Consider the following 27646-nt stretch of genomic DNA (forward strand, 5'->3'; position numbering starts at 1 on the left):
TAAAATCTCCCCTTAAATCTACAGAATTTTTCTTTTCCCCAAACACACAGCTGGACTTCGAATGGCTATTCTTGTGAAAATCTACTTATGCAACTTCTTTTTCAGGATCTTAATTATTAAAAGAAGGTGGCCCATCAGAACTGGAAGAAAAGAGCAGTGGGAATCAGATGCTTCCGTTGAATCACAGGTTTTATGATGACAACAGGAACAAGGGACGGGGACACTCGTGCACCAGTATCCTTGGAAACAGAAGGGATGCACATACATGCGCTCCCTGTCTCCGCTGTCAGCCTGCAGGTTAAAGACAGTAAGACTCACAGACGCAGACACACACCCTGCCCTCCACTTCTATACCCACGTCCTTCCCCTTTTTGTGGCCTCCGACAAGGACACGGCCCCTCTTGCTGGAGTGCGACGCAGTCATCCACCCGAACAAAACACCAACAGGCAGCTGCTACTAAGTCCAGAGTGATGTAACAGCTTAGCTCTCACAGTCTGAAATATTCAGCAATATTCCGATAAAATACTTGAATCCTCCTTGTGGCAGGGGGTCACCACTCCAGTCATATCTCCTCAGCCTCCCCTCCCCTTAGCCTGGCTTTGCTCTTTCTGTCCTCTTTCACAAAGGTCCCCAAAAGTGTGAACAAGGGGCCGGAGGGAGGGAAACGGGTTGTTTTTCTGGGCTGTAGCCTGGGCGTACTCTGGCGTGTACGCACCGTCTGTGGGTGCAGCCCTGCTTAAATTCACAGTATATTCAATTGGCCTGGCCTGGTGCTGAATCCCTCCTTGGTTGCCTTGAACTAAAACCTTAACTCCTGTTCTGAGTCATAGGGAAGTCCACAAACTCAAATTCTGTTTTCTTTCCCAGGAGAGATAACCAGGTCGGAGTGAGAACATCCACAGATACTAGAAATCCTGGTGCTATTGCAAATTTCGTATTCGTTCCAGGTGACTTTTGAGATTATATTGAACTATCTGTAGAAAAGAAAGGCTGCCTGAAAATATAGTATCTTTTAAAAAATACTTTTTCAAGAGGAAGGCATGCAACAGTTTGCTTTAGCGCTAAGAAGAGGGGCTCAGTCCCACGTGAATCGCATCTCGGCGAGTTTCTGCAGATCGGGGAAGGCAGATGTCTCATCTACGTGCTGCTCGAAAAGCTGAATGAGACCCCAAAATGGGAGGAGTAGGTACATATGGAAAAATAAAACTCTCCATAAAGGCTCATCAAGGATTCCGGAGGGGAACAGGGAATCATAAAATAACTAGCGAAACAAATAAAAAGGAAGTTTGCATTTGACCTGGACCCCCTGGAGTTCAGCCTTCAATGGGTACAGAGAACATCTGCTGGAATCATTCCGAAGGTGCTGGCTTGGCGCTACAGTGACTTTTTTTCAGGAAAAAAAAAAAAAACAGATCCTAAATCGAAATGCTATTTTCATGAGGTCTCTCAAAAAACATTAAGAAGGCAGGGGGCACAAATGACTCTCTCCCGAGGAGAGCAGGCAGCCGAGGGCTGGAGACTCAACACTACACGGGCAGCCCACGCACAGCAAAGCAGCAAGACGGGGCCGGCCGTCAGTCCCAGGGCCGCTCCTGCGGACAGAAGCAGGGGCCGGTGGGGAAGAAATAGAAGCAGAGCTTTGCCGACTTCCTCATTTTCCCAAGGACAAGTCTTTGAGCTAACTTCTTCCCTTCTGGAACGACTCTCCAGGGCACGTTCTCCAAAACCCAATCAAAAATGTATTCGTCCACATGAAAATAAACAGATCCAGGGCAAGGCGTTAACTTCAACCAAAGACACTGATTGTTTTATTAACTTCAGCTAAAGGAATTCAGCAAACTGCGGCATTTCCTACCTAGTAATTAAGGCGGAGGAAGCATACTGTCGTGTGGAGAGGGTGTAGGGCAAGGAGAACGCAGCCCCCAAATAACGGGATCTCTGCCTAAGCGTGAACGGGACGGCGGGCAGGAGGGATGGCGGCCATATGGGGGCCTCCCGTCAGCTCCACCCGTCAGCTCCCCTCCTCTGGCTTGCGCTGGATGGGCAAGAAAACCCCTAACTAGAGTTACAAAGTCCTGCTCCCCTCTCCGCCCTCCCTTGATTTTGATTTGCTTTTAATTTTGATTGGCCTTTAATGATTCGAAAAGACCAATTGCTCCAGATCCCACATCCTATTAGTACAGTTTCAATAAAGCAAGTCATGGAATCTCCCTTCCCTAGACATTTGAAAAAAAAAGACAAATATTTGCCTGGAGCTCCTAGGAAATCTCTAAAGATCCCTGCCAGCCAGATGATGCTATAACTCAAGTATTTAATAATGCTGGGGTGTATAACGTCTACAGTTGCTGACAGACTGCAGGAAGCATGAGTCCCACAGGCCTTGGAGCAGTTGACTCGGCAAAGTAACTGGGCAGGTGTGCAGGGCTGGTTCCCCAAGGTCACGTGCAGGTCTGCTGTTCTCTGACCCTGGTGCCTGAGACCCATGGCAGGTCACCTATTATGAAGGAGCCCTAGTTTCCCCACCTGTAAAATCAGAATTCATTCTTCCTACCGACTTCAGCAGTCATCTTGAGGATTTATTTGAAATCAACAAAGGAACAAGGCTGGGGCCTCCCTGGTGGCGCAGTGGCAGAGAGTCCGCCTGCCGATGCGGGGGATGCGGGTTCGTGCCCCGGCCCGGGAGGATCCCACGTGCCGCGGAGCGGCTGGGCCCGTGAGCCGTGGCCGCCGAGCCTGCGCGTCCAGAGCCTGTGCTCCGCAACGGGAGAGGCCACAACAGTGAGAGGCCCGCGTACCGCAAAAAAAAAAAAAAAACCCCAAAGGAACAAGGCTGATTTCATGCACTTTTCGGAGCCATGAGGATCCTGCAGTTCTTCCCAGTGTTTGCACAACCACCAGCTGGGAGGGAACTGGAGATGGGATCTAAGGCACAGGCCCGCTCCGGGAGGTGGAGTTCCCAAAGCCGCAGAGGGCCAGCTTGAAGCAACCTCCTCCATGTTCAAGATGCAGCCCCGTATCTCAGCTTGAAGGAGGAAAAAGCCATCATTACTGTGTCCACGTGATTAGGTTAACACATTCTTCAAAAGACTGAACAGTGGAGAAATACGAGGGAACTATAGCCAACGAGCAGGCACTTAATCCCAGCACACTGTGACCCAGAGACAGGAGGAAACAGTCTGTGCTCTCCACGATGGTCGAGCAGCATCAACGGTCTGGATATGCACCCCAGGGGGCAGGAGGTTGGGTATTTTCCTTCACTTCTGGGCTGTCATCGTGGAGTGGACATTTCTTTCAGCCTCAGGCTGCCGGGACAGGAACTACTAAAGAGGTCAGGAGTCTCTGCTGAAACGTACGGTCCAGAGAGGAACGGGCTGGATGTGGCCGAACTGCTGGAGGCTATGTGCTGCTGACCGCAGGGGAACTGCCGCCCAAACCCAGGGCTCACGCTCCCGGCACTTCACCTGGCAGCGGTGGTCCTGGAGAGCCCTGGACACAGCCCCGGAGGGCAGTGGCAGTGAATCCCTGATTCCCCCTGACCTTAAATAGCTGCTGAGAGAGGGTTCCAGCACCTTCTGGAAGAGGGGAGATCAGTATAGGAATTGCAGAGAACGGATGCTATGAGCACAGCCATCCTTGGGCATGGGATGGCATTAGCAAAGGACATGCAGCAGATGCAGAGTTGAGGGGAAGAGATGATTATTATAAAATCATTGAGACCCATCTGTCAGGAATGACACCTCACCTGGACGACAGAAAGCCCAGCCCGTCCCACAGCTGGAAAGGAAACCCAAACCGCAGGACAGGGCCTCGTAACTGCACAAGATCGAGGCAACAGAGAAACCCAAATACACTGGTGGTTTCTCCTCCATGCGGCTTCCAAAGGGGTGGCAGAGGTCTAGGGCTGCACTGAAGGTCAAGCACCAGCCAGGCCTTCGTGCCCAGCGGACCCTGTCGACGAGATGGGACGGCGGGTCGACCACACCACTGACCTGTGCGATGGCGTAATCCGAGTTGTTGGTGGCCTGCATGCCCTCGTTGCCACTGATGCCCACACCCACGTGGGCCGTCTGGATCATCCCGACATCATTGGCACCGTCCCCGATGGCCAGGGTGATGGCCTTCACCCGCTTCTTCACCACATCCACTATCTCCGACTTCTGCAGAGGGGATACTCTGGAGGAGAAGAGAGAGGAGTTACGACTCTACGAGTCCTTCCAGAGGAAACAGCTGTACTCTACATTTCACTGCATTGAAAGGGCAGTTACTGGACAATTTCCAAATTCAATACAGACGTTTTAGCCTCATGTGCAAAGAAGCTTTCAGAAAACAGTAGCGTGTGGCTTTCAAGTATTTGCCAATTTCACAGATGAAATACACAACTCAGACTAACTTCGAGCACAGCCCGTTGGTAATCACGCCGCTCGGCGGGAGCCGTACGTGCAAACTCCTCCCGGGCACGTGTGTCCTCCCGAATGACCAGGGCAGCTAAGCTGGTTACAGAGGTCTCAGGATGTATCTTCCCGATAAATCAGAAAACTAGCACAGACCCCAGCTTGGCTTTGCCATCCGTCATACGTAACCCAGGGCTGGCAAGGGGATTTTCTATAAAACCTGCTTTCAGAGAAGGGAACGAAAATTGGCAGGGCTTGAGAAGTGCAGAAAGAGGACTGGTGTGAGAGGAAAGAAGACAGACTCCTCCATCCCTAGCCCAGAGATAGAGGCAGCGTTTGAAGGGCAGCCCCCAGGGCAGCAGGTCTATAAAAACTGAACTGTGCACAAGCATGGCCCCAAAGGAGAAGGTGAAGTAGCCAGTACCTAAGAGGGGTTGTTTGCACAGCGGATCAACGAAGGTGGGCTATTTTCCATAGGCACCCCCTGGGAGGAAGAGCCAATATAAATCTACGGGGTCCAAAGCACAGCAGCGTTAATTATGAGAAAGTGTGTGTTCAGACTATAAGACCAGATACTAAAACAACATGATAAAACCACTAGTACATCAGGACTGACCTATTCTACATTTTAAATTGGTAAGCTGATATTTGATCTGTGAAATTTACAGGTAAATCCCTAAATCAATCACACTCTCACACACACACACACACACACACACACACACACACACAGAGCAAAAGACCATTCTGAGCTTCCCGGAGATAGACCTCCGCACCTAAGTGTGGACTGCGCTTACGAGCTAGAAGGGACCCTCAAAGACTCTCTCGGTAGCATCTTTCATATGGCCTCCAACCCACAGGAATACCTGTTTCCAACAGAAAACTTCAATTTTACCAACCCTGGAAGGAAATGTGTTTGGTGAGACAGCAAGCTGAACTCGCAGACAGGTATTCTGGAAGCCTTTGCTCGTTACAAAGAAATGAGGATGAACAAGTTGGAAAAACAGAATCTAAGTGTCGAAAGGGCTGTAGGAGCCACGTCATGTGACCTACTCTCGCTCGTATCATTTTCACAGGTATTTTCAATGATGGGTTGGAATTTACTGCCTCCTTGGGGAAGTTGCAACCACTGAAAATTATTATTGCTTTTTTGTTGTTGATAAGCATCGTTAAAAGTCCTAATCGTGTCCTTCGGGTTAGAGCAGAACAAATGTAACTCTTCTTCCAGATACTAACAAGGCTGAAGTATGATGACACCCATCACCTCTTTCCTCCTAAAGCCCGGTTTCTGTTGGTTCAGTTGGGTCCTCCATCCGTCATTTAACAGGCAAGCTGCAGAACTTAAAAAGAGCTTCCATGGAGGGTCTTCTAGACAGCTGAGAGCAGAACAGAACAGACCACCATCTCTCTGGTAGCAGATGACAGACCTACTTTAATGTCGCCTGAAAGGAAATTACTGGAAGCTTTCATTGTTTATCCCTGAGCTTCCGGTCGACTACGTGAAAGCAGTTAAACAATGTTAACATACAGGCGTGTAAGCTCTGTCTGTTCCCTCCAAGTGCATGCAACTGCTACCTGGATCCAAGTAAATTTCTTATTGGCAGACGCAGCCGGTAATTCTCATTTGCTACACAAATGTGATTTCTCGTCCCATTGTTGAACTCGATAGAAGCAGAGATCAAATGTGGTACAGAGAAAACAGCAGAGGATTCAAATTTAAATGGCTGAGCAGGACCTTTTCCTGGGCCCCCTACTAATGATTTAAACAGGGAAATAATTCTACGAGTCCTTGTCTTTCATCAATGAAATGGGGAAAATGATAACCACCCACCTCATGAGATGGTTGTGATGTAGTTATGTGAAGCCATATGTTACCTAGCAGGTGTGAAACAAATGTCTCCTACCTCACCCAAAAATCTCAATTATTGGAAAAAATAAACGGACACACCTGAGAAGTGCACGCCATCTGACCCATGATTCCCAGACCGTGTGTGTGCGCCCCTGGGGTACCAAAGGGGTAATTACCAATGTCCAAGGGAAGCACAGCATCTGTGGGGCGGTACAAAACACCAGCTGGAAAGAGCTCACAGTTTCAGCATTAGCTCACACTACATCCCTCTTTATGATCTAGCTTTGCGAAGCTGAGGGTTCATGGCCGCTGGGATACAAAGCAAATGCCCCAGGAAAGGTCACTGTGGAACAGGAAGTGAGGAGGGCAGCACCCACGCTTAGGTCAAGGTTTGAGAAACTGAACAGTGCCCTACAGGTGCCCCCCACCTTACCATCAGAAATGGTTATGGTCGCTTAAGGATGAAAGGAATTAAGTATCATCTCTTTGCATTTAGGTGCATTCTTGTTTCAAACGTCTGCTCAGTGGTTAGGACAGAATCCTTCTTCAACTGTTTGACTTTACCTACCCAAGAGTTAGAAACTGTTCCGTTTTCGTCTGGCCTAGGGGCTTTACAAAGCAACGAGGAAGACACTAGGGTACTGCGAATGCAGGGACTCCGGGGATCTCTGCGTTCATCGTGCCTCTCCGTGATGACATCAATCACTCTTCAAGGACAACTATTCACTCCTTGAAGTCTTGGGTTGGCCAAAAAGTTCGTTCAGTTTTAAGTAAAAATAAAAGACGTTTTTCACTTTCACCAACTTTACTGAACAACGTATTCATTAACCGAACGAACTTTTTGGCCAACCCACTAGAACTTCACCTAACAGCGCCATCATTTCATCCTGATCTCTGCTTCCACAAAGACATCACAAGGGAGCGTGAACAGACTCTTCAACAGCACTGGACTGGACTGAGGCTGCAGCTCCTTGAGATTCTATGTGCCACCCAGATGACCAAGCAAGGTGACCAGGTGTGGTCTGGAGAGAAGGGAGCCCAGGGGCAGACACCCGGCCATGTGAATATGGTGTTTTGGGAGGTTGAAGGGCCGAGGTGGTGGACCAGGGAAGGTGCTGAGAAAATCCGAGGTTGCAGCTGTCGCTTTTCATTTTGGGGTTTTAGCAGTAAGCCAACGTGAGACAGTAGCAAGTCCACCAGGCTCACTGCGCTTGCCTCTCTGAGATCCGTATCTCAGGTAGGTCCAGGGAAGTCCTGATGGCTTAAAGTAAAATCTATGCAAGTCCCAAAGCTGCCTTTTCCCAAAAAGCAAAGAGAAACCCTGAGTGGGGTAAATAAACCAAGTCATATCCCAGTGTTTTGGAAGCATGAGATTCTCATCCACAATTCATTACGCCCTCAGCTGTAATGCCTCGAGAAAACATAATTCTAACACACACGAGGGGTTCAAAACAGATGTCAAACAGCTAATGTTTACAGAACTGAATAGGCTTCACTACGCTGAAGCCACAAGTAGTATTTCAGTAGACCAAGTTACCAGGAAGCAGTAACAGCTCTTTTTAAATCTTCATTTGTGACCTGGAATCACAAGCCACACTGAAGTAAGTAGTCCCAGCGTAGAATACATTCAACCCATCTAATAAGAATTCCAGACCATATCTGAGCCAAGCTAGGTGCTGGGTCACTTGTATAACCTATTTTGGTGCGTTATGAATAAAGATATCAACTCAAAGATCTTCAATCAACTGGAGAGGTATTCTACCCACTTTTTTAAGCGAACACAACAGATTTTAACATAGAAAACAAATTTTCCTTTTGATTTAAAAATATTCAGTATCCTGGAGTCCCTCATTTTATGATACATGTTCCTGAAATTTTAAAACTCACTTTTAAAAGTTATTTCAAATATAACCGTTAAGTAAAACCTTTGGTAACTACTTTTATAAGATTAGCGTCCATGCACTCATCTATTTGATCTACAAAAGCCCTGGTCTCAGAGTGAGTTTTTCAATTCGGATTTGCAATATCACCAGAGTTTCTAAATTTTGATATTTGCAAAATCAAGCTTAACCAAATCCCTTCCCTTCTCAGCGCTCAGTTGCCCCATTTGTCAAAAAGGGGCTGGATCTCCATGACTGATTTGTAAACTGAGCTCAGATGAACCAGGGGTGTTACAAGGCTCTCCACCCAAGAGAACTTCGACCAGGGCCACAGCACTTACCAATCAACCAGATGCACTACACACGTCCACTAACTCGACTTCCAAACTTCTTTATTCCATGTGGACAGTCCTCATGACTGAAACGGACGTCTGAAGACCACTGCCCGAGATCACTGAGTCTCAGTATTTAAGGGACCATCAGAACCACCTAGAAAGCTTGTAAAAGTACACATTCAGATTCGGGAAGTCTGGGGTGGGACCCAGGAATGTGCACTTTGACAAGTTCCTGGTGACCCAGATGCTGCTGTCCGTAGACCACACTGAAGCAGCCAGCGCCGTTCCGGACAGGATAACAAGTTCTCTCGCTCAGCGTTTTAGTTAGCTAAGTTTACATTTCCATAGCACAAGAGTCATGTAAAATTTTCATAGAATAACAAAATTAATTAGCAGAAACAGTGAATTTCATCCTCTTTTATTTCAAGCTTGACATATGTAGGTGGTTATTTGCTTTTAAACCCCAACTAAGTACAAATTTGGGTTGGAATTTCCTTTCAAATAGCTTCCTGTCCGAGTGCCTCACATATGAGGGTGAGAGGGAAAAATACTAACCAAAATAAGGTATACAAGACTTCCTAGGTTTTTTTTTTTTTTAATGATGCAGAAGCCAACATATATGATTTCATTTGTGAAAGTTTCTGTTTTTCCATTAAAGATACTATCCCATGAAAGAGATTTTCTTTGATTAAAAAACCGCTGATGGGCTTCCCTGGTGGCGCAGTGGTTGAGAGTCCGCCTGCCGATGCAGGGGACACGGGTTCGTGCCCCGGTCCGGGAAGATTCCACGTGCCGCGGAGCGGCTGGGCCCGTGAGCCATGGCCGCTGAGCCTGCGCTTCCGGAGCCTGTGCTCCGCAACGGGAGAGGCCGCAACAGTGAGAGGCCCATGTACGGCTAAAAAAAACAAAAACAAAACAAAACAAACACCGAAAAAAGCATTACACCTAATTTCTTATAAGCAGTCGGTTATCCTGAATGTTTTAAAAATTGTAGCACCTTAAAAATTTCATATAGTTTAAAAAATTTAATATCATATAGAGTTTGTAATATACAAACACCTAGCATATGAGTCTAAAGTCTAAAAATAACTGCACGATCATATACCTGTTTAATAAATGTTTCCATGGCTGCCTTACTAACGTCCCTCTGATCCCCGTGTTCTTTCTCTAGATATATCTGGTGCACTTACATAGGGCCAGTGGTCCAGGCTTCTTGGACAGTTACCCTCTTCTGGAATGTCCTACATCTGTGCTCCGACCCAAAATATGTAAGGCCGTCACACTTAAGCATATGCCCCAGTTTGCAGTGCATTTCACCATAGCCTGAAGCTCCAAAAAGCAGCTTGGGATGGGCCCCGGAGCCCAGCAGCAAAGGCGGGACTCAGGGCAGACGGGTAGCAGCAGGATGGGGGCGTGTCTAGTGGAACCCAATTGGAGCCTGTGGGCTGGCTTCTTTGTGGGCACAAAGAAGTGAAATTTAAACTCAATCACTCAATGGTTCTAGAGGAGACTGAAGTGCTCCCTCATCATAAAAACTTACAAGTAGAGAGGGGCCGTATTCTATTGGGTTGGGTTAACATCTTACGGAAAAACCTGAACGAACTTTCTGACCAACCCAATCCACGAGGAAGCCATGAGAGATGGTGCCTCGGAGAGACGCGACAGCTCAACGAGCACTCCAGGTATTTTTCCAAAGAACACAGCGCCTGACCAAGAGGCAGCCTCGCAAGTGGGGGCTAGTGCAGAACACACTCTAAAAAGCAGGATGGAAACGTGCAGAGGAAAATGCCATCCACGAGCTGAAGGCTTTGAGAAAGGGGCACCCCACCCGAGGGGTCTTTCAGGGATGAGGGTTTCTAGCCGTGGCGGCTTCAGCAGTGAAGGGTTCTGTCCAACCCCAGCATTTCCTCTGAAGATTAAGGTGCTATGGAGACCCTCCAATCATTGGGCGCTTCTCTCGATCCTTAAAGATTTCAAGACCACATCTGAAATCGAGTGAAATAATGCCACATCTGCAGCAACCTGGACACACCTAGAGACGATCATGTTAAGTGAAGGAAATCAGACAAAGGAAGACAAATGTCGTATGATGTCACTTATACGTGGAATCTTAAAAAAATGATACAAATGAACTTCTGTGCAAAACAGAAATACACACTTAGAAAGCAAACGTATGGTTACCACAGGGGGAAGGTGGGGGGAGGGATAAAGGAGTTTGGTATTAACATATACACACTAATATAATCAACAAGGACATACTGTAAAGCACAGGGAACTCTGTAATAACCTAAATGGGAAAAGAATCCGAAAAGGAATAGATGTATGTACGTGATTCATTTTGCTGTACACCTGAAACTAACAGAACATTGTAAATCAACTGTACTCCGATATACAAGTTAAAAACAAATTTCCAAACCACATCTGATTGGTAACATAAAAGGTGGGGTTTCCTACAAAATGCCATAGGACTAAAGTTACTATTCTTTCTCTAACCTCATTGGCTGCCTCATAAAAGAGCAGAAAGGATGACAGACCACATGGGGGGGCCACCAATGTTTTAAGGACTGATCCCCAAATTTTCTAACAGGTGTATTTATTTCTATGAACTCTACATTTTCAGTATAATTGGCCACATCCATTCTGTGGGATGTGTTTGTCCGTCTCTTAGATTTACCTTTCCTTCCTTCACATCCTGCCCGTCCCTCACCCCAGCCTCACTGCCAATCCACGATTCATACGGTGGGCTTTCAATCAATGGGAACTAACTACCACAATCACGATTCTGAGACTAATTACATCTCTAACCGTAACTATGAACGAGAGGGAAAAAATATAGTTCTACTCACACAAAAATGTTAACTTCCATGTAAGTAACAGACCTAGACACATGGTGAATGAAAGCATTCCCAAAATGACCAGATGCCTCTATAAGATCTAAACTTACCTCCCTCGGAAGCAGATAAAAACCCCCCACTTTCCCTGTGGTCTAGGAACGGACACTGTTTGCAAACTTCCTGACCAAACAAGCAAATGGTCTTGATTCTGTTTTCTACTAACATCCTTGGAAACATTATAGGCTTATTACAGGCTTTTTGTGACAGCTCTTAATGACATATGGCTGGCAACGCTCTCTGGCATTGGGCTCTCCTGGGAAAGGCCAGCACGTAAGCCTGCTCTCTTTCCCCGGCCTCTCTCAATCACGATGCTTTGACTCTTCTAAGCCAACAGTGAGTCCCTGAGTATCATCTTGCATAAGCACTTTGAAGGCGTAGCAGACACGGGCTTACCCAGTCTTTACAGATGGTCTTGGGGATGCCGGGTGGCACAAATCCTCCACAGTCTTTCTATTTAAGCACCTCACCGTGTATTTGCTCTTCGCACAGGATTTAAGTCTGAAATCACTCTATCGCAATCTCGAATACCTCAGTACCTTTGCCCTGTTAATAACTGTTCAACTCAGTGGTTAGTAGAGTAAGCACTGAACTTGCTGATGGAATAAAATGATGGCCTGTATCTCATTACTGGCAATGAATATCTGCACGAAATAACTACGAACCCTGATGTGATTCAGCCAACCCTATGAAATACAGGCCAACGTGCCACTGGATTTGCTGAGACATGAATCTAAGGGCCCAGATATACCAATGGCATTACTTACTTTGGTACGGCTGAAATGTACAAGTTCCGATAACATTTCCGGTATTTTGCCAGTTTCAGCCATAGGGCGGCCTCCCTTTGATCACACTGAAGGTTGAGTGCATACTAGGGTCGCAATAGGACGATTCTGACTGCGCTGGGTGGGGCAGGACGCAGGCAGGTGCCCTGCCATCTTGCTTTATATCCCGGTAGAGCAATTCTGTGGTCATTTTAGGAACTTAATACGGAACTTGATACATATATGTGGGCATATATTAAATTCAAACTGCAGAAAGCTTAAAATTTCCATGGCGTCCTGTAAGTGCAAAGATGATTTTCAACATGGTCTAAGTATTCATTTTTCAAAAATATTAAGGGTAAATGATTCCACACTCCAGAAAAGACTCTTTAGGTATAACTCAACTTTCAAAAGCAGCAGTTGAGTTCATCTTCAGGCTCTATCAAAAAGGGGGAGGAGAAGAAAGGGGGAGGGGGACAAGGGGAACGAGAAGGGAGGGGGAAGAAGGGTGGAAGCAAAAGACACCTTGAGCGGCTTTAAAAAAATACCATTTATATAAATTTGCCACTATAACAATATATTAACCTTTACTACTAATAATATCCTCGTTGTTTAAAAGGTTCATTTACCTCATTCAATGTTTAATATTTAAGAATCACATAAAGTTTGAAGGGGTCCCTGATATCTCAGGGCTGTACACACACACGCACTGCACAAAATGCAGTCCTGATTCTCCTACGTCTGGACCTTGAAAAACAAACTCGCTCGTGCACTTTCACTGGGATGAATCACCCAGCGTTTAAGGGTGAAGAATTTTAAGACCAGATCTTCTAGTCATCTGAAGTCATCCTAATACAGCCTCTACCTCTTGATTCCAAACTCTAAAAATTTCCTCAACAAACAGGAATTTCAAAGGGAAGGATGCTACCAACTGAGATGAAGCAATTTATCACTGACCTCAATGACTACCTGCCGGGTGACGCCCCCCCCCCAGCCCCATCCTCCCCAGCCTCAGGGGTGCAGACCAACCATCTAACGCTGCGAGTCGAGAGGGAACTTGATCCTCCTTATTAAGTGAACAAAAACCCTTATAACCTGATCCTGCGCCACGGCCGTAAATGCTCTCGGTAAAGGGAGGACACCCCGTCTGCTGAAGATCAGCTTACTCAGAACTTGAGAATGGGCCCCCTTTGAAATCAGGATACCCTGCTTGGGGGTTCAGAATTTATCATCCATACTTGCGTCCGTGACAATTTTATCATGTGTCTGGGAAACAAAGCAATTCAAGGGGCGCTCAGACAGGAGGCTGGCTTCTGAAAACCTAACATCTCCATTAAATGGTGTCGAATCGATTAAGATCTGGGCAACCGCATTTTATAAAAACTTTACTAGGTTGTATGTTGTGAATTACACGCAGTTTTATATTCACCGACGTCGACTGGTTATAGACTCTGCTTCTTCCTGTACTAGGCTCAAAAGAACGGCGCAGCCGAGGAAGGCTGGGATTTAAATAAAAGATATTGGATTCTCCTGTTCCCAGGCTGCAACAGGGATCAGAATAACACATTTAAATACCTTAATGTTTTTAGCACAAAAAGCATGAATTCGATACTCCGCTTCCTTGAAATGCTTTATTAAGGCCCCCAAGACCCTCTCAGGAGTGTCTGCCTTCCTTGAAGTTAACATACATTTACTGTTCCCCACTGTAAATTTCACTACTGTTTCAAAACAGCGTGCCTGGCCTCTGCTGTGGGGCTGGTGGGTACCGGAAACAGAGCCCAGAGGAAAGGTTTCGAGAAGGGCTTGAGTTTTGATGTTCTGGAGCAAACTTGTGGCTCCATCAGGACCGGGCGGCACGAGCTGACGCAACGCTGAAAATGAATGACGAGCAAGGTGCTTAAGGGAATGATCTTAATTACACCTGCCCTTCACCTGTCACCGGTGCCTGGAACGAAGGCCACCTGGTTACCAATCCAACAAGCAGGCCAAGCTGTAACTACCTGCACTCTGAAAAAGGGGGCAGCCTGTCCACTGCCGACCTTCACCCCAGTCCCAATCCAAACAGCCAGGAGCCCTGAGAGCCCCGGGGATGGCGGTAGCCGGTCTAGGTTCTGACATCCGGGGAGTTAGTGCACAGATTAATGCCTCTCTCTTTTCCATCCCTTTATTTTTCTTATTTCGAAGTGGGATTTGTTGGGTGGGAATGGAGGTAAATTAAACAAAGCTCTTTCTTCCAAATAGCATAGACCCTTCTCAAAGCTAAAGCCTATATGACATAAAAGCCACTAATTCTTGGTGTCGATAGCAGGAAAGGATAATGCTTTTCTGTTTCATTACCACCCACGTAAGACTGTTAAAATCAAGAGGTACATTTGTCCCAACCCATAGAACATACAACACCAAGGGTGCACCCTACCGTCAACGATGGGTTCTGAGTGGTTATGACGTGTCCATGTAGAGTCACTGGTTGTGACAAAGGTACCGCTCTGGCGGGGGATGGATGTTGATAGTGGGGGAAGCCATGCATGTGTGGGGCTGGGGCATAGGGGAATCTCTGTCCCTTTCCTTCAGTTTTGCTTTGAACCTGAAACTGTTCTAAAGCATAAAGGGACTGGGGAAAAAAAGGAAAGAAACAGAAGCATCCTACCACTCCCCAGACCGAACACGAAAATCAGTCGTGATGGTTCTGGACATCTGCTAAAGTCCTGGACAGTGGCAGAGAGAGATGGCCAGCCATCAAGCACCCGGGGCAGCAGGTCCTGGGCTGGTGGGCACACCGGCAGAGTGACCACCCACATGTGGGTCTGTGTAAAGAGAGGACACGAAACCCAATACACCATGCACCCCCAGAAGAAATGAACTATAAGAGCAGCCCGCTGAGTCTACCACAGGCTTAATCTGTCACTTGGTCTTCTAACTGATCAAGGCCATTGTAATAGTGCTTCTTCGGATAAAGTCTGGTCTGAAACGCAGTCAGCTGTGTACTTCTGTCTCCATGACTGGGCTCTGAGCTACCCGGTGTTAGGGACTTGCTTTACTCAACTTCAAATCCCATTGCACCAAACACAACAGGTAACAAACAAGTGTTTGTTGAATTACCCATTTCTTAAATGATTTTTGGGGGACTTCAAACATAGGTCCCAGGACTTCCCTGGTGCTGCAGTGGTGAAGAATCCACCTGCCAATGCAGGGGACACAAGTTCAATCCCTGGTCCGGGAAGATCCCACATGCCACAGAGCAAATAAGCCCGTGCGCCACAACTACTGAGCCCGCGTGCCACGACTACTGAAGCCTGTGCACTGAGAGCCCGTGCTCCGTCACAAGAGAAGCCACCACAGTGAGAAGCCCGCGCGTAGCAACGAAGACCCAACGCAGCCAAAAATAAATAAACACATAAATAAATAATTTTTTAAAAAACACAGGTCTCTTTCTCCTCCTTCTTAATTATAATGAACAGTTTTCATTTCGTGTTCAAGGACACGCTTATCATACTAAGTGAATAACGATCATCTTGCAGTTTGGTTAAAGAAAGTGCAAGATTAAGAGTATTCATTCGCCTGTCCAGAGAAGCCCAAATCATAACCTTTGATTCTACCTGGTACGTCTCAGAGGAGATGAATTCAGGAACAGCCACGTGTATGGGGTTACCACATTTTGTAACCTCTTGTACCACTGCCTAAATATCAGGGCTGCTGTTTACAGGCTGGCAAGTGGGGTCGATGCCACCAGTACCTGCTACATCCACCTCGTCTGGTGGGACCACGCCGCGTTCAGGGCAGAGCACCTGATGCTGAGCTCGGAAAGGGGACCAAGGCAGAGCTCCCCAGACACCTGACCGAGAGGTTAGGGCTGGTACCAGATCGGGGTGGGGGGGGGGCGTGGGGTTAGAGTGAAGAGAGTTCCAGATGAGAAACCTGAGATGTACAGGGGGGTGCTCCTAGAGAGGGGCTCCCAGCTCTATGCAGATGGCTCTGAGTACTCGGCCCACAACAGGGAAGGGACCTTATGGTTCCACCCAACCCACAGCCCAAAATGGGACTCACTGACCAAACTGGGCCCCCAATCAAGGGAACGTGACAGAGAGGGTGGCTAGAGCAGTGTCACAGCAAACACCTGCTCTCTCCCCTTCATTTCCACACACACACACACACACACACACACAGTCACACACACACAGTCTCATTAAACTGAATTGGTACACACTACAGATAGAATCTAAAGCAGCAATACCTTCGGGGTCGTAATTTTTTTTTTCAAGCAATGCAACAAAAACCCAACAATGTTACTTTGTCCTCTGGTTCTCAGTTTCCTGTCTGTACTTTGGTGGGTTAGTAGGGTGATAGATAAAGGGTATGGGGTTTCTTTTTGAGGTGATGAAAATGTTCTAAAATTGACTGCGGTGATGGTTGCATATCTGTGAATTTACTAAAAACCATTAATTGTACACTTTAAAGAGGTGAGCTGTATGGTATATGAAATTATATCTTCTGTAACGCTGTTTCTTTAAAATAAAAAAAAAAAAGAAATTCTCACATACTGAGGTCTGGGGAAGTCATTCTGGCTTTACAGGAGGTAACCTGAATTTGATGCCGACTAAAATAGCCTGTTTGTGGTCTACCAGAGATACACTGTACATCTGCTTTAATAATTAAAGAAAAGCACACATTGACCAAAAGTAGAGAATGTCCATGTTCAACGTAAAGATTAAATGCCCCTCCTCCTGGGACGCCAGCGCTGGTCCTCCTTTGATGATAAGCCTCCCTTCCCTGGTGCCAGGGCCGTGCTGACTCGCGGTGTACGTGCTGCTCTGTCTTTGAAACCTTGAAGAAATGTCTCCCTGACTTGTTGAACGTCCTTTGTTCTGACAAGACGTAAAACTGTGCTGAAAACCCTGCTTCTCCAGAGAAGTTTCTCAGAGAAATCTAGGAAGCCGGCTTCTGGGCTGTAGTCCTCAGTCTGGATCAACAAAAACTCTTCTATTTTTATTATTGATTGTTCATTGATCATTTTCGTCAACAGAAGCCTCTGTGGTCCTGTGGTTGCTAAGAAAATTCCACCCTTCCTTGGACAGGCACCTCCCCATCCCCTGGAGTCTGTTCTCTTCCCTAAAAGTTTTCGGGGTTCCCATGATTAAAGCCGTGGGGAAGGGAGCTCCAGCGATGAACACGTGTGAATGAATGAACAAGCTGCATTCCGTGGGGAACACGTCACGTGAGAGGAATCAGATGACAGGGCCTAAATGGGGTCCTGGCCTCTGCTCATCCAGATGGACGACCTCCCTGGTTCCGTTTCTCCTCCTCTGTGGGAAACAGTGAAGAGTTCTATCGCTCCTCACGCTCTAAAATCCATACTTTCAAGTTGAAAGCAAAAATATGGGACTCTAATAACAACAAAAAGCATAAAAACAGTATAGGGACAGCAAGTGGTGATTTAGGAAGTACCGTTCGCTCATCAGTAACCTTCCCTACACTGACGATTCGTGTCACCCTCACCGCAACACTGAGAAACCGGCACCAGGATCCTGACCATCTCAGGGGTGACGAGGCCAGGCTCAGGAAGATCAACACGTGTGCAGGGCCACCAAGCTAACGAGTGGCGGAGACAGGACTGGACACAGCTGTCTACCTCCAGGGCCTGCCCACTCAGCACCGCGTCCCGCTCTTGGCTACCTGGACACACACGCCTGGAACTCTCACTTCGTTCTGCTGAGCCATGAGGCCGGGCTACGGTCTCCACCCCCAACCTTGAGGACCCAACAGTGTTATTACTCTGTCCCCTGGTTCTCAGTGTCCTGCCTGTAATTTGGGGGTGTCACCACTGCCATCGGCCTCACAAGACAGCCATGAAGACCGAAGAAATGCTGACGTGGATAAGCATTCTGAAAGGTAGGAGAAAAAGCCCGTATCTTAGTGTCTACCTGACTCTCGGACTCACCGCCAAGCACCAGCAACCCCCCTCTCCACTGAGGATGTCCCCGCAAGCTCTGCGCCAGTCCTGGCTGGGAACATCCTCTGTGAGCTCCTGGCTTCAGCGCCTCTCAGGGTCTTCAGGATGGAGATGGGATGAGAGTCAGAAGAAAATTTTGGCTGATGTGTCCTTGTTTGAATTTATCAGCCCTTCCCTTAACGTCCCGTGTTGGATTGTTTCTGTGTATAATTTAGTAGAGGGTTTCTTTCTGTACCAACCCATTAAATGGTATAAAATTTACGCTAATTTTCATACCTAGTGAATATGAATGTAAGTGAACACCAACAAGATTTCTAGTTCTTGGACTTCCCTGGTGGTGAGGTAGTTAAGAATCCGCCTGCCAACGCAGGGGACACGGGTACGAGCCCTGCTCCAGGAAGATCCCACGTGCTGTGGAGCAGCTAAGTCCGTGCGCCACAACTACTGAGCCTGCGCTCTAGAGCTCGCGAGCCACAACTACTGAGCCCGCGTGCCACAACTACTGAGCCTGCACGCCACAACTATTGCAGCCCGCGCCTAGAGCCCGTGCTCCGCAACAAGAGAAGCCACCGCAATGAGAAGCCCGCTAGCCGCAACTAGAGAAAGCCCACGTGCAGCAACGAAGACCCAAAGCAGCCATAAATTAAATTTTATTTAGTTAGTTATTAAAAGAAATAATTCCAGTTCTTGCAGGGTGAAGATTAGGCCTTCCCTTTTTAAACTGTCCACACATCCAACCGAGTGTTCGGCCCACAAGGGCTGCAGCTCATTTACCCACGGGACTCGGGCAGCAGAAGCGGCTCCGGTGTGTGTTGGGGGGAGGGTAGGCACGCGGCAGAGAGCAAGTGAGGAGTGAGCCACCCCGTCACTGCCAGCACCCCTCGCTCAGTAGCTCTGTCCCTGGGGACGTGGGGAGCTAAGCAGCGGAGGCCTGAGTCTGAAGATGGAGCTGTAATAACATCAGCGTTTCTTGAATGATTAGAAATGGGCAGTTAGCCCACTCCGTCCTCACGCCCTAAAACAATGCCAGCTGTTCGCCAGGAGAAGTTACAAACACGACAACGTGCAGCCACAAGCACCACGTCCTCCTCAAGCGACGTCTCACACAGAAGTGTGATTCTCTCCACGCACACCCCGACCCCAAAGCGCTCTTCCTCTTGCTCTCAGCTCCGGCGGCAGGGCAGAGTAGCAAACCATGACTCCGCTGCGATGCAAGGGATGCAAGTGGAAGTCTACGCTTTCTAAAGAAAATGGATAGAAACTGATAGAGGAAAAACGTCAGACACGCGCAACTACGTAAAACACCACCAGTGAACAAGTCAAAAAGAGAACTCCCCCCTCCCTCAGATGACTGTTCTCAGTTAACCTACAAACCTAATAAAATGTGCAATTATTCTCTTATATCAGAGAGAATCTGCAATTAGAGTAAAAAATAACAGAATCTGAAAAGCACTTCATCTCTGACATGATTAAAATTACAGAAAGAAATTAAATTATTATTCGAATTTGTTCCTTATATCTGATCCAAACCATTTTAAGAGCTAAGGCCTCTTGCCTCTGTCACATCAGACAATTCTCCAGGGTGACCTTTTACTCACTTGGGGCTCGTTTGAGCTACAGACCTCCACGTGGAGTTCTTTTAAAATTGAAGGCATTAATTTTCAGACAAAGGAAAAGATTTTTCAGCCTTATTGAAAAGATGCTTTGGTTTCCAAGAAGCTAGCTACAGCCTATTAAGTCATATTAGCAAAAGCAACCCCCCCACCCAAAAAAAACAATCACATTTCTCCATCTGAAATGTTTAAACGCTAGAGTTTTCCTCAGAAGCAAACAGAGACCACTGCTTCCCGGGAAAGATGATGTCTGATGGATCTGAGCTGTCAGCACGGGGGTAAGTCTGCTCTGTGTGACTTACTCACGGATGTCCTGAGCAGAGGCCTGGCCCAGTTAGTTTAACGAGACACAGACACGCTTTGTTGGTTTTCCTTCTACATTTTGGGACTTTTTAATCAGCATGTTATGAAGTTCAGGTCATCAATAGAACAAAGAAAAATACATGCAACAATCCAGCCAACTGGTCAACCAATATAAATGCACGGGGCAAACAAGCTGGACGTGTAGAGATAGCTGCCCCGCTGCCTAGGTCCTGCAGGGGTAAGGCGGGGCCATCAATCCCCACTGCGTCAAATGTATCTGCAGGGCACCCAATGGCTCTTGGAAGAAGTCACACAGACACGGGGCTAAATGCAAGGGGAGTGATTTCCTTCCAAGTCCTTGAGTGAATGAAGGAGAGAAAAACAAACCGCCAAGACGTCTTCAGGTGGAGGGAGCATTCCGAACGGAATTTGGCAAAAACTGAACAGACTAAAAGCACATAATGACAATGTGTGGGTACACGAGCAGCACACTAATATACTACCGACAAGGCTGACGTAACCGGACAGAACTTCTGAACAAAACAGGCAACTCAACTCCAGGAACTTCTGCTAGGAAAGCAAACAGATAGTAGGCAGGTCACAGTGTCAGCACAGCCCCGAGAGCACTGCTCGCAAGTACGGCGCCCGTGTTCTTCTTAAAAACAAAAGCTGATTAACAATCTTTTAAGGTCTCACTTGATGCCACACTCCCTTAGTGACCACCTCTGGCCCAGATCCTGGCCCTCTGAGTTATATCACCCGACAGGAAATGTATCAGAGATGCATCCGAGCCTTCCAAACACAAAGCACAGGAACAAGAGAACAAGACGCGGACGTTTCTTTGCACTGTACCTCCATCCCTTTCACGATGGGCACGATTTCTTACCCATAGTCTCAGGCTTGCTACACGTCTGTGGATTAGACTGACTTCAAAATAAACCACGGGTGTAGGAGGTGGACTTAGTTACCTTCAAATAACCACAGAGAAGGCTGCAGGAGAATCAGGAGCCCCACCAAACAAATCAGATTCACGCCGAGAGCTCAACTTCACCAGGAAGATGTGCGTCTGTCCCCTGCAGACAGCGGTGTTGGTCGAGCTCATGGGCACCGTGTAGTCAGTGCCCCAGAGCCTCCATCGGTTTTCTAACCCCCTGGGATGCAGTCAGAAAACTCACTTCACTTTTAGACTCTGGACCAACACAACGACACATTCTCAGGCTTGAAAAATGGATATGTTGTTACTATATCCCTTTCCTGAACTATCAACACAATTCCCCAAGGGATTTCTTTTTTTTTTTCCCCCAAGGAACTCTTTCAAAATAGAAATTTTATAGACACAAGTAGGAGCTCTTTACACTCAACTAATTCTTTTTTAAAGTAAACTTAGATATAAATGATCAGAAACTAAGGAGACACTATTACAGTTATCTGGAGTAATTCCTTCTTCTCAAAAATGACCGGAACTTCTTGTTTTAATGTTCTTTCCATCTTTAAAGAAAATCTGAACAAACACAATGGGTTTTGTCTACCCTGCAGCCTCGCTCTGCTCGTCAGGCCAGTCTGCCCAGCGCACCTTTTCTTAAACACCACACCTCTCCCCTCCAGCAACAAGCCCCAGCTCAGCAGCTCACCATGCAAGAGGCTTCAGAGGTGATGTGTGTGTCTGGTACCCTGACAGCGGTGATGGTTTCACGGGTGTTTGCATGTGTTCGAGCTCATCAGACTGTACATCCACACAGCTTTTGTCTATCAATTATACCTCAACAAAAGTTAAAAACATGCATAGCCCAGCCGCCCTCTGCTACCCTCCTGCTGTCCCCTGGTAAATAGGCTCAATCAGAATCCTCACCCCATCACCCTGAAGTGACCATTTATGTGTCTGTCGTCTAGTTCTTACAGGCAAAGATGATTTTCTTTTGTATCCTCAGCGCCTAGTACAACACTTGGCACAAAATGTGCCAATGATAATAAAAGTGTCAACGTTTATCCACTGGAAGGAAAAAAACCCCTAAAGACCCAGAATTTGATGTTAATAAAAACTATCCCTATAAATTCTCTCTCAAATGGTGTTATAACTTCACTGTCTTTTAAGGACAAACATTGATTACTCTACCTATGTGAGCTTTCAAACCTCCTAAAAATCTCAGCATAGAACCAAACTGGGTTTCTGTATTTTTTTTTTTTTTTTTTTTTTTTTTGCGGTACACGGGCCTCTCACCGTTGCGGCCTCTCCCATTGCGGAGCACAGGCTCCGGACGCGCAGGCTCAGCGGCCACGGCTCACGGGCCCAGCCGCTCCGCGGCATGTGGGATCTTCCCGGACCGGGGCACGAACCCATGTCCCCTGTATCGGCAGGCAGACTCTCAACCACTGCGCCACCAGGGAAGCCCGGGTTTCTGTATTTTGACCTCCATGTCTTATGTTTCAATTGAAGTATGGTGTACAATGTTGTGTTAGTTTCAAGTATACAGCAAAGTGATTCAGTTATACATATATATACACGTTCTTTTTCAGATTCTTTTCCATTATAGGCTATTACAAGATACTGAATATAGTTCCCTGTGCTATACAGTAGGTCTAAGGAAATGCCCATGGTAGGTACATTCGGGAATGACGATGGGGCTGGCTCTTCACAAGTACTAAAAACGTTAAAAGAGAAAGAGGAGGGCTTCCCTGGTGGCGCAGTGGTTGGGAGTCCGCCTGCCGATGCAGGGGACATGGGTTCGTGCCCCGGTCCGGGAGGATCCCACATGCCGTGGAGCGGCTGGGCCCGTGAGCCGTGGCCGCTGAGCCTGCGCGTCCGGAGCCTGTGCTCCGCAACGGGAGAGGCCACGGCAGTGAGAGGCCCGCATACCGCAAAAAAAAAAAAAAAAAAAAAAAAGAGAAAGAGGAGAAGACATTTTGAAAATGCTATAACCCAAACCAGAAATAACTGCTAATACAAACAGGCTCCTTCCCAAATGTAAGCGGGTCACAAGTCATGGGTCACCTCAAAGCAGCCGCAGCCATACTGTTTACTCTCCTCTGGGGGCTTAAAAGCATCTTAGTTGATGAACAGGCTCTGAAGCAGAAACATCTAAACCCACGCTAATGCCCAGAACAGCAGTAACTTCTTTTGATTGATTTACCAGGACTGAAAGCACGAGAGAGATCAAACCACGCTCTTTACTAAACAATTAAACAAGCAGCCACTGCCTCTAGTTTGGTGTGTGTCAGGATGAAAGCAGGACGGGGTTGCATGAGAAAGCAACAAATAGCTTCCACTGATTAATGCTTATAGGACTTTCCCCCCCTTAAATGTCATAACAGTTCACTCAAGGGTCCAACCAAAGAGTTTCTGTAACATTCAAAACAGAGAAAAAGTTCCAACAGCTTAAGAAAATTCAGATGTGTAGTGCGGAGAAAAGTCAGGTCAGTTTCAAAGATCCTTCCGAACGGGTTGGCAGGAGGCTGTCCAGTTTGTTGAAAAATCTTCAACGTGAAACAGCATGGGGGGGAAATCTCATTGTCTCCTTTCCTCAAAAAGTAACTGTACTACCATTTAGCCCAGTTACAAACGTGCGATACTAGCTACATGTCCTGCTTTGAAAACACAGAGCTATAACAGATAGAGTGCACGGGGATCTCTACCTCACGTTTCCTTCTTTGAACCAGCAAAGTGGAATTTAAACCCAACTGACTCCCAAGTCACGATGACCTACAAATATGTGAGTAATGAACCCTCGGATTTTCTCAATGATCAGCTGAACCCATTTTCTAAAAACCCAACGAACCTTTTGTAATGAAGCGAAAGTCATTTATATGCTCGTGGAAAAATATCTGGATAAAGCCAGCTTAAAAATGTCAGCTTACCGGAAAGTCAAAATTGGCTAATTTTATATCCCCGGGGAACATGTCTTAGGTAATTCAATATTATTTTTAAATTTATTGCTGTGTCTTTGGGGCTACTCACTGCTACTCTTTCCTAATCCATAAAATGAGGATGATGGGGCACGCCTTGCAGGATTTTAAGATGAACTGCAACAGTGTACACGGAGCATGTAGCTTTAAACTGTACCACAGGACATGCCTCACTGCACATTCCGCGCTGGTCCCCCTAGATCATCCGCAGAGCGGTCCCTCTACCTGGGATGCATCCCGCGTGGCCAACTCCCCTCCTTGCTGGAGCCTCACCCCCGGTTTCACACGGATCCCACGTATCCTAAGGGCTCCTTCCCAAGCAGCCTTAAGCGCAGCGTTTGTTCTGCAGAGGTTCCCTGGTGTGTGAAAGACATCACAATGCCCTTTACCACTTCTGCCAAAAAATTAAAATCGAATCCCTTATGTGGAAAGACCACAGATATTGGGGAATGCAGAAAACTGACTGTTCTACTGACCTGCCCCCAATCCTGTCCCTCTTGTGGAGATATATGAGCTCAAAGAGTATGGACGCATAAGCACGGTTTCCTGCTTAAGCTGGTTCTAACAGGCTCAAATCCTTTATTACTACTAATGGAGAAAATAAACGGGTTATAGATGAGATGGCCGTGGGTTTCTATTGACTCCTATTTCTGATTTCTCCTATGTATACAGAAAACCAAAAATTGTTCTTCCAAAGCTTTTCATCCTCCTTTGTTAAAAAAAATAATTGAAAAACTCTTGGGTGAGATCAGGAAACACAAGGAAGAAGGGTCTCATTTTACAGAGGAAGAGAAGGAATGTGAACATGATCCCCAACAGACTCTGGGATTCCCCAAAATGAACGAATAAACGCCTCCGATCTAAGACGCTCCAGTCGCAGGCGTATTTTGAAAGCCCAGACGGAAGAGCTAGAGATAGACACCACAATGTTTAAAATATAAAATTAAGAAATACCTACGAATTATTCCACAGCGATTTTCGCTCCGGTTGTAAAAATCGGCTTTCACTCTGACCTGTTTAAACAGTTCAGACTCAAATGCGATTCTCTCTAAACATCCTGAGCTGGGACTGCCAGGTTTTAGTTACTGAGGAAATGCTTTGCTGTCTATCGCTACTGTTGTTGAGGCATAAAGAGTGTCCGTCTAGAGCAGAGGACGTTCTGGTCAAGTTTCCTTTCAGTACCTGATCCTCAGATCTCCAACGAACGAGCAGGGAACACAGTAGACTCAACCTGGGTTCATTTCTTTCTAACTCTAATGTAATTTCACAAACATCTGAGCACCTATAATATACGAAGTCATCTTAAGTGTTTTCGTAAAAAAAAAGAGACGATTACGTGTACAAAAAGGACTGTTTTAAAGTCCTTCCGGGTCCAGATTCAAATTCTCGTGACAGCGTTACTCTAAGGAACTTCACCTGCCTGTGTGCGAGCAACAGTCGTCTCGTTGCCCAAGTTCCGTAACCGGGGAGATGCCCACGCCGTGTCACCCACCCTGCCTGAAGTCCATGTCCACAGCGGAGCACACTGACAGCCAGAGAGCTCTGAATCAGTCTTCCCTGTTACCCCTGGAGTTTTGTTTCTTTTTAGGTTTTTGGACTTGAACTGGTTTTATCATTAGTTCATTAAGAACGTCAGTGAGCACACCAGTTTCAGCTGGAAACATGATGAATATGAATGACCTTATCTGGATTTTAAAGTCTTTCCTGAAAAGCATTATTTCAACGGTAGCCGTCTCTTGGGTACGGAATGACACTGTTACAGTGTCACCGCACAAGAATGAGAACTCAGTCCCAAAAGGTACCCAGAGTACGGTGAAAACATCAGAGGGCACAGACGTGGGCAGGGGGGACGCCGTTCTCACCCCATGCTCAGCAATTCTGTCCAATCCAGGGAGACCTATCCCTACAATACTATTTCTCTCTGACTAAAATACCACTTTAGGCACCAAAAAAATATTGCATTCCTAGGAAGCTGAACTAGAGGATGAAACTCAGGTATTCTTTGTTTGCTTAAGAACAATTTTGGTTTCGAAAAGAATAAGCCAGAAAAGCTCTACTAGCATTAGAAATGGATATCGGCACTTATTTCATTCATGCAATACTCATTCTTTAAATATTACCCTATTACCCCATCTAAGTATCACCTCTATCCTGCCTGAATTCATAGTCTTCTACGTGTAAACTCTCCAGCACACCCCAGTCACCAGGAGAGCTCCACACTCAGCCACAGGTGGATGTAGTCCAGAGCATCAATGGAAATGAAACAGTCTAAGTCCTCATGAGATAGTCCCGAAAATGATACCAAATCAGATGCAAGCACCTCGTATAGGTTACTGGGAACAAGACAGACTTTTATAGTCTGTCTATACCTTTCTATAGAAAGGTGATTTAATAGTATAATTGACTTTAAATTCTAGGCCGGCTCCCCTGTCACTGGCATACGACTCCCGCTGACACCAATCGGCTTGCAGCGTAACGCACAGGGCTTGTCATTAGCCTCAGGAAACAAGGAGCGAGGTGAGTTATACACCATCCACACTCCCATCTAATCTTGAAAATTCCAAAGCCGAAGCAGAACAGGTGGTCCTTGACCTCGCGTCCTCCTCCCTTCTTCCTCCCGACCACTGAGTACAACCATAAAGCCACTACAGGTTTTCTCAAAACGGTGTTAATTTCCCTCCCCCCCAGCTTTATTGAGATATAATTGATATATAACATTAAGGCATATAAACACGTTGATCTGGTCCACTGATATATTGTAAAACTGATTCACTTAGCTCACACCTGCGTCACATCACATAATGACCATTTCTTTTTCGTGGCGAGAACGCTTAAGATCTACTCTCAGCAACGTTCAAATGTATCGACAGCAGTGTTAGCTATAATCACCATGCTGTGCATTAGGTCCCCGGAACTTATTCATCTTACAAACGCGAGCTTGTATTCTCTGACCGACATCTCCCCAGCCCCTGACAGCTACCCTGCTCAACTCCATTTCTCTGAGTTCAGCTTCTTCAGACTCCATAGATAAGTGATATCATACAGTGGTTGTCTTTCTCTGACTTACAATTTGCCTTTTCTTATCTGCAGGACATGGGGCCGTATCCTCAGAAAATATATTTAAGATCCTTTCCTCTGAAATGCAACCTGTGTCTAATTAGCAAAGATTAAGGGCTTCCCTGGTGGAGCAGTGGTTGAGAGTCCGCCTGCCGATGCAGGGGACACGGGTTCGTGCCCCGGTCTGGGAAGATCCCACATGCCGCGGAGCGGCTGGGCCCGTGAGCCGTGGTCGCTGAGCCCACGCGTCCGGAGCCTGTGCTCCGCAACGGGAGAGGCCACAGCAGTGAGAGGCCCGCGTACCGCAAAAAAAAAAAAAAAAAAAAAAAAGATTAAGAAAACTCCAACCAGATGCACGTTAATTTCACAGCAGGCCTTGTAATGAGCTTATTGTTACATTATTTGAGGCAGGTCACTCTCACCACAGTGGCTTTGAGATTTCTAACCAAGGTCGCATAATAAGGACACAGCTGAGCTAGGATCCACAGTGCCATCTTGATTCTCCATCTAATTAACAGCCTGCTACCACAGATGTAACTGAAATGATCCCATCATCTCAAAATATGGAACCACATGTATACAAATTAAGTTCTCCCCTTCGCCCATCTTGGTCCTCTTGAAAGGGCCAAGGAAAATGCATTTTAAATGAAATGTGGGAAACCACGTAGAGTGTTCATTTCCCAGTAGTGTCTCTGACCCCATACCCTTGCATATT

The 27646-nt window shown here is 46.7% G+C and overlaps 1 protein-coding gene across 1 annotated transcript in view; it reads right to left on the reverse strand.

The window, feature by feature from the left end:
• ATP8A2 (ATPase phospholipid transporting 8A2) overlaps positions 1 to 27646 on the reverse strand; it is a 391847-nt gene that overhangs the window by 157817 nt on the left and 206384 nt on the right. Inside the window, exon 25 of the mRNA XM_024753564.1 lies at positions 3991 to 4174. Within this exon, the coding sequence (XP_024609332.1) occupies positions 3991 to 4174 (184 nt within the window). The remainder of the gene's footprint in view (positions 1 to 3990; positions 4175 to 27646) is intronic.

This window comes from Neophocaena asiaeorientalis, unplaced genomic scaffold (assembly GCF_003031525.2).
Source record: "Neophocaena asiaeorientalis asiaeorientalis breed wild unplaced genomic scaffold, Neophocaena_asiaeorientalis_V1.1 scaffold443, whole genome shotgun sequence".
In the NCBI taxonomy this organism is placed as follows: Eukaryota; Metazoa; Chordata; class Mammalia; order Artiodactyla; family Phocoenidae; genus Neophocaena; species Neophocaena asiaeorientalis.